The sequence below is a fragment of the Strix uralensis genome, chromosome 31 (assembly GCF_047716275.1).
Source record: "Strix uralensis isolate ZFMK-TIS-50842 chromosome 31, bStrUra1, whole genome shotgun sequence".
Taxonomy (NCBI): domain Eukaryota; kingdom Metazoa; phylum Chordata; class Aves; order Strigiformes; family Strigidae; genus Strix; species Strix uralensis.
Genome location: NC_134002.1, coordinates 3,896,775 through 3,904,083, shown reverse-complemented (window position 1 = coordinate 3,904,083; position 7,309 = coordinate 3,896,775). Strand labels below are relative to the sequence as shown.

At 50.3% G+C, this 7,309-nt stretch overlaps 1 protein-coding gene across 1 annotated transcript; it reads left to right on the top strand.

Moving 5' to 3' along the window:
• The first annotated feature begins 273 nt into the window (after window positions 1–273).
• LOC141936133 (olfactory receptor 14C36-like) lies at window positions 274–1,317 on the top strand. Its single transcript, XM_074852856.1, has one exon. The coding sequence runs from the start codon at window positions 364–366 to the stop codon at window positions 1,315–1,317; it is 954 nt and encodes a 317-aa protein (XP_074708957.1). The 5' UTR covers window positions 274–363.
• The last annotated feature ends 5,992 nt before the right edge of the window (window positions 1,318–7,309 follow it).

The following is a 7,309-nucleotide window of genomic DNA, read 5'->3' as shown; positions in this document are numbered from 1 at the left end:
ACTAAACATAAGAAATCCCTACAGCTCTGCTCTGCAGTTGGGTGAATAGGGGGGATAAATATTAATAAGTCTTTGTTATCAGAAGGGGATTTGATCTGAGATGACCCCATGTTCCTATTTGCCTGCTGTTGTAGCATAGCACTGACTCCTCCAGAGCCCACAGCAGAGACCCCTGCTCCCCTGGGTACCCTCAGCCAGCTGGAACAGAGCTCATGAGGTGGAACTGCCAAAGGTTTTGTGGAAGAGGTGAATCAGTTTGGAAGGTTTCTGCAAGAAGTGGAGTATCTTTTCTTCAGAGAAATCTGACCTAACTTCTCACTGATTTTTCCAACATGTACAGGTCCTGATGTCCACTAGAAACAAATGTCCAACAGCAGCTCCATCACTGAGTTCCTCCTCCTGCCATTCGCATACACATGGGAGCTGCAGCTCTTGCACTTCTGGCTCTTCCTGGGCATCTACCTGGCTGCCCTCCTGGGCAACGGCCTCATCATCACCGCCATCGCCTGTGACCGCCACCTGCACACCCCCATGTACTTCTTCCTCCTCAACCTCTCCCTCCTCGACCTGGGCTGCATCTCCACCACTCTCCCCAAAGCCATTGCCAGTTCCCTCTGGGATACCAGAGACATCTCCTATGCAGGATGTTCTGCCCAAATCTTTTCCTTTCTCTTCTTCATTGGAGCAGAGTTTTCTCTCCTCACCATCATGTCGTACGACCGCTACGTTGCCATCTGCAAACCCCTGCACTACGGGACCCTCCTGGGCAGCAGAGCTTGTGTCCACATGGCAGCAGCTGCCTGGGGCACTGGGTTCCTCAACTCTCTCCTGCACACTGCCAACACATTTTCACTACCTCTCTGCAAGGGCAATGCTGTGGACCAGTTCTTCTGTGAAATCCCCCAGATCCTCAAGCTCTCCTGCTCACAATCCTACCTCAGAGAAGTTGGGCTTATCATGGTTACTGCCTGTTTAGGTTTTGGATGTTTTGTTTTCATTGTGGTGTCCTATGTGCAGATCTTCAGGGCCGTGCTGAGGATCCCCTCTGAGCAGGGACGGCACAAAGCCTTTTCCACGTGCCTCCCTCACCTGACTGTTATCTCCCTGTTTGTCAGCACTGGAATATTTGTCCACCTGAAGCCCCCCTCCTTCTCCTCCCCATCCCTGGACCTGGTGGTGTCATTTCTGTACTCAGTGGTTCCTCCCGCAGTGAACCCCCTCATCTACAGCATGAGGAACCAGGACCTCAAAGATGCCCTGAGGAAACTGTTTTCATGGCTGTTCCTCTATAAGCTTCCAATCACTCTTTGCAAATGACTGTCAGGGCATCTTATTGCAAGCCTGTAGTTGCTGTTGTTGCTATTATTATTATTGTATATTCATTAGTATTTTCTTCTCATAATTATCATTATCATCAGTGTCCTTAGAATTTTGTGGTAATCTGTGGTTATTTTGTTTCTACCCAAATGTTTAGATTCAACTCACTACTACTGAGGAATTTATCTCCTCAGTCTCACCTCCTGCCTGTATACATGTTCCTCTAACTCTGGGCCCAGTCTGACTCTCCCACCTCATCTCTGGAATAATACGGTGCAGTGCCCCAGAGTTGGGTTCCTTTCCCAAAGCTGATGCCAAGAACCGCATGAGCAACTGCTCCCCACAAGCTCCTTTTCCTCATAGATCCAGGAGAAAAGAAGTCAGTGATGCCACACTGTGACCTATTTGGCACCAAGGGTTGGATTTAAGACTAACTTGGTTTCTAATGAGTGTAGATTGTGAATGGACCATTCACCATGGGGTGACTCTACCTCAGGTGAATACCTGAGGTCCATATCCAGAGCTGTCCCACACGTGACATGTAGTTGATGTCTTTAAGAAGGGGAGTCTGGAGCTGCCTGGAGATCCCAGGGGATCTGCAGGGACCGTGTGTCCCTGGGGTGGGCAGTGACTAGGACCCCACAAAATGAGAAATCGGGAATAGTCCCCAGACACACCCTTGGCTGGACTCAAACAGCATTTTGTCTGGGAAGCTGACCTAAGGAACAGCCTCATCCCAGCTTCTTTCCATGGTCCGTAAACTGTGACACACACCCTGCAGTACAAGTGGAAGATTTGTGGGTGGGGTTGGCAACTGAAATGACCCACAGTTTATCCTTTGGTCTGGCTCTTGCGATGTTCAGAACCAACTGACTCTGAAGGAAAGTAAATCTGGACTTGGTGATTACAGAAAACACATTTAAAACTCTTTCTTGTTTTGCCAGTTGGAGCAACAAAATTCTTGTTAGTGTTTCCCCGTGTAAAGGCAGTATGGGAAGTGCCTGGAATCAAATATCCATGCAGCTTGAGATAACAAATATGTTCTGGAGGAAAAGGGTGTTACAAAGCTCCACAAGTGAAGTGGTGAAACAAGGGAAATGCCCTTGGAGGTTTCTCTCTTTTAAATTAGCCAATCCCACCTCTCCAGCCTGTGAAGTGTATGTATGTTAGTCATTGCAAACTAGAAAACATAAAAACCAGCAAAAAAGGAAGCTTGTGATACTGGCACCCTGTGGTTGTGCCTGATATGATTCTCAGGATCTCCTCAGAGAAACAGATGAGAAGGTAAAGAATGTGCAAAAGAACATCCAGAAATTGAAGGAGATGGAATTTACCAAATTAAAGAACCGTCTTAATAAAAAGAGAGGAAGATCTTAGGGTCAACAGACATAGGCTCTGCTTACATATTCAACAAGTAAAGGTGGACATTGAACAAGTACAAGGTTTAGAAAAAGAACTAAAGGTTTTAGAAAATGAGCTCAAGAAAACAGGAACAGCAGAGCAGCATATAGTCACTAACACCAGTGACAATAAATGCAATGCATTCCCTGCAGTCTGGGAACTCAAGGGTAAGTCTTGGTCAAGATCCATAGGTTCTACTGGGAAGGCCCAGGTTCCTGTGGGCTGGCACCATGGATCCTGGTACCCTTGCCAGCAGATTCTTGGGGATGACCCACAGATGAAGAGGCCATTGGGAACCCAAGAAACTTGGCCCTGTTATTAGCAGGCACAAGAGCATCCAAGAACACTCTTGGGTCATCTGGGGTAACCTCAGGCTGAATAATTCTGGAAGAAGCGACCTCATGTGGCTGTGACAGAGCCCATCATCTTGACCCAATTTGTGAAAATGTCACCTTCCAACCAGGGAAATTCAAGGGAGTCATGTGAGAAGACCCATCAGGTCAATCCCCATATTAAGGGAAAGGAATATTTGTTATGCTGTAGATGCAGAGGGCAATAAGCATTGGATTGTGCCTCAGAATATTCAAGGAGAATCTCATCAAGCTCCTCCATGAGCTGAGGCAAACACTCTGAGCAGAGTGAAGGACAGTGAGTGCTGGCCTAACACGAAGAAGGATGGAGATCTCTGGGGTAGGAGCTGTCTGTCTTGTGCTGTGACCAGTGCAGATTACACTGGAGTAAAAGCCCCAGCCCAGCACCAACAGAGTGGAGGCCACAGACACAACACCAGATTGATTTGGTGGGAGCTCTGCCAGTGACAGCTTGAAACACCAAGTGCATCTTGGTAGCAGCAGATCCTTTTAGTGAACGGACAGAAGCCCCCTTGCAAAACCAACATGGTTGCCACCTCTGCAGATCTCCTGTTGAACGCTGTTATTTCTTGCTGGGGTCTGCTCCACAGCACTGAGTCTGATCTCAGCACCGACTTTGTGGCAATAATTCTGCATGAGCACTGCAAAGCCTGAACGCGACACGTCCCACCCTGGCTCTGGCAACCCGTGGGGCAGGGGAGAGGGAAAGTCCAGTGAAGGGGCTGGGTTTGTCTGTTGAACGTAGGGTGCAGCAGCGATGAGGAGTCAAGGGAGTGAATGGAGACAGACAGGCGAAGGCACCACAAATTGTGATGTTGATTGTGAGGCCACTCCTGTTACAGGATCCTGGTTGGCCAGCAGTTGGCCCCAGCAATTTGGTGACAAGACATTCATTACAAAACTGCTCATCCCAGCAGAGACAAGACAGGGACAGAGAGGAAGAGGAGAGGCAGGCTGAAGGGAGCTGGCTGGACTGAAGATGATTATAAGGTCACTGACCTCATAGGTGCTGCCAGGCTGCAATGTGGTGCCCCTCAGCTCTCCCTTGTTGGTTGATGGAAAGCCGACTATAAGCCAGCAACATGCACTTGCAGCCCAGAAAGCCAACCGTGGCCTGGGCTGCATCAAGAGAGTGTGGCCAGCAGGTTGAGGGAGGGGATTCTGTCCCTCTGCTCCACTATTGTGAGACACCACCTGCAGTGCTCTGTCCAATTCTTGGGCTCCCAGCGTAAGAAGGACATAGACCTGCCCAAGCAGGTCCTGAGGAGGCCACGACAGTGATGGGGGGACTGGAGCACCTCCTCTATGAGGACAGGCTGAGAGAGTTAGGGTTGTTCATCCTGGAGAAGAGAAGGACCCAGAGAGGCCTTATAGTGGCCTTCCAGTACTTCAAAGGGGCCTAAAGGATCACAGAGGAGGGACTCTTTATCAGGGACTGAAGGGATACGGTGAGGGATAATGGCTTTAAATGGAAAGAGGGGAGATTAGATTAGATAGAAGGAAGAAATTATTTATTGTGAGGGTGTTTGGACATTAGAACATGTTGACAAGTAAAGTTGTGGATGCTCCCTCCCTGAAATGTCTCTAGGCAACCTATTCCAGTGTCTCAGCACCCTCATCATACAACATTTCTTCCTTATAACAAATCTAAATCTACCCTCTTTCAGTTTAAAACCGTTGCCCCTTGTCCTGCCATTACAGGTGTTGGTAAAAAGTCTCACTTTGTCTTTCCGGGCCTATGACCACTATGTTTTCATCTGCAAAAACCTTGGAGCGTGCCCAGACATCTCCCAAGATGGCATTAAGAGCCCTCAAGAACATGACCAGTATGGAGAGGCTGAACAGCCTAGGCTCACTGGTGTGGAGACTCCAGACAGAATAGGAGTAGCCCGAGAGTGCTTGAAGAGAGGTTTCAGAGATGGTGGAGTTTTTCTCTGTGTGTACAGTCTCCTCTTCCCCAGCTGCACTTTCTGGCATTATTTCCTTCTCCCGCTGTTTTCCACTATGAAGAAAAAGTATTCATTCCAAGGCCAGTGTTGCGGTTTAACACATCACCCAGAAGGAGTCTGGTCAGTGCAAGGCTTTTGGAAGATATCAAAAACCAAAACCCAACACTTCAAGAAAGAGCCAGGGAGAACGGTGAGATATCAGTAAAGGAAGGAAGATGCTCAGGTGAGAGCAAGGTAAGAAAACTGGGTGGATGACTACAGACTGCAGGGGCACAGGTGATGCAACACAGTAGGACAGCCAGCGGTGGAGATGACAGAGGGTTGTGGAAAAGCTGAAAATTCCAAACAGAGTCAACCTCCTCCTGACTTTGGCAACGGCTGGTATTTCTGCCACTGATGCCTATGAGGAGGCACAGTCCCCTGCAGCACTGGGGCCTCATTGCCCCCTTGTCCCTACTCAGGAGCCTGGGAGGTGTATATCTCCATCAACCACTGCCCCAGGAAGAGCCCTGAGCAATGGGTGAGGGACAGGATCTCCCTTCCCAGGGGCTGGGGATAACGGCTTGGCCCTTTGGTTAATGGGCTCAGGGCTTGGCCCTTTGGTTTCATCAAACACATGCAGGTTTCCTCAGCATCAGAGCCACCTTTGCTTTGCTTTTCCCTACCTGCCATCACTGCCTGCACATTTCTGCTCTAAGTGGAGCCTGGGGAGGCTTTGTCAACAGTGTCCCTCAGTGGGACCCATTAAAGCCACAAGAAACTTTGCAGTTTGAATCTAACTTTGACTTCTTCAGAGGTTTCTTCAGCAGCTTCTCAGTGTCTGATGTTCAGAGACTCATCACCAAACCCACCTGAGGGGTCATTAAAATGCCTTGGGCTGGTCCTCTGCTGCGGAGCTGGGCCGGGCTCCTGGGACGGAGGGAGCTCAGGGCAAGTGGTCAGCGCTGCAGAGAGACAGCTCTGCCCAGGAGCAGCTCCTCTGCAAAGCGCAGCAGGGCTGAGGGCACTGCCTGCAGGCACCGAGGGCAGAGGAGCTGGGCACAGAAAGGGGAAAGGCAGACGGCAGTGGCAGGATGCTGAGAGCTCACTGGAGGAGAAATCTTCACAGCCCTTGACACAGTAAGTCTCTGGGTGCAGGGCAATGCAGCTGCAGGTGGTGGAGGGATCTAGTGAAGTCAGGAATGTCCCTGGTGTGTGGAGGAGGAGGCCGTGCTCCAGAGCAGGGCTTCCCTGCTGCACTGTCAGAGGGACAGGCCATGGCGGCTGCCTTCTCCCGGGGACGGCTGCAGGGGTGTGCAGGCGCGGGTGCAGCCAGGGGTGCCCAGGGCTGTCCTTGAGAGCAGGGTCCCTGCAGCCCAGGGGCTGTGTGCTGGGGCAGGGACTCTGCCGCCTGCCAGGGTCAGCACTCAGTCTGCCTGGGGAGCTGCCCACGGCACTGTGGGGAGAAGCTGTGTGGGGAAGGAGAGACCCCCAGCAGGGCAGGGTCCTTCTGCTGTGGAGAGGGTGCTGCGTGGGTCAGGGCTGCTCACAGCTCCAGATCACTCCTAGGACATTTCTGAGAACACATTATATGGGGTATGTCAAGGCAGGGATTAATCAAAATATAAGGAGCTTTCTGAATTCTGTGATTTCATTTTGATGCTTTTGTGGTATTTGGTGGGAGAAATGGAAAAGGAGTTCTCATGCTTGAGCAGTTTAGCTCAGAAGAAGTCAGAGGGACAGAACAGCTCCCCTTACCCTCCATTAACCTGCAGCCCATCCTCTTCCCTCGCAGGACTTGCTCTGTTCTCCCTGGCTACAGCAGAAATCCTGAGGGATTCTGACATCCAAGAACACTCCCCAAGTGAAATGGGGGGAGCTTCAAAAAGCCCAAAGCTCTCTAACAGCTTTCTGCCATCCTCGTTCCTTAGCACTGGGTGTGCAGATGCTGACAGGCCCTTTTGCATTACAAACACTCACATATAACAAAGTCTAACACCAGCTCTGGCTCCTGATCCCAGCATTTACACAAACCCACTGCTGCAGAGCAGGGCTGACTCGTGGGCAGCCTGCAGACAGAGGCCCTGCTCTTCATGGTGCTTTAATCCAGCACCAACTGGAGTTCCAGGAACAGAACTGAAGAAAATTTTCCTAGAAAAGGAAAAATGGGAGCGTGGGTGCAGTAGGGAGAGGGGTGTTGTGAAATGACATTGATTTCCCTCAGAAAAGTTTCTAATGAATTGTCACTGTTTATTTCCTCCTCTGATAGTCCCCCATGTCCAGTGGCAGCAG

Coding starts and splice junctions, on each gene's coding strand:
- LOC141936133 (XM_074852856.1), top strand. CDS start 364: ATGTCCAACAGCAGCTCCATCACTGAGTTCCTCCTCCTGCCATTCGCA.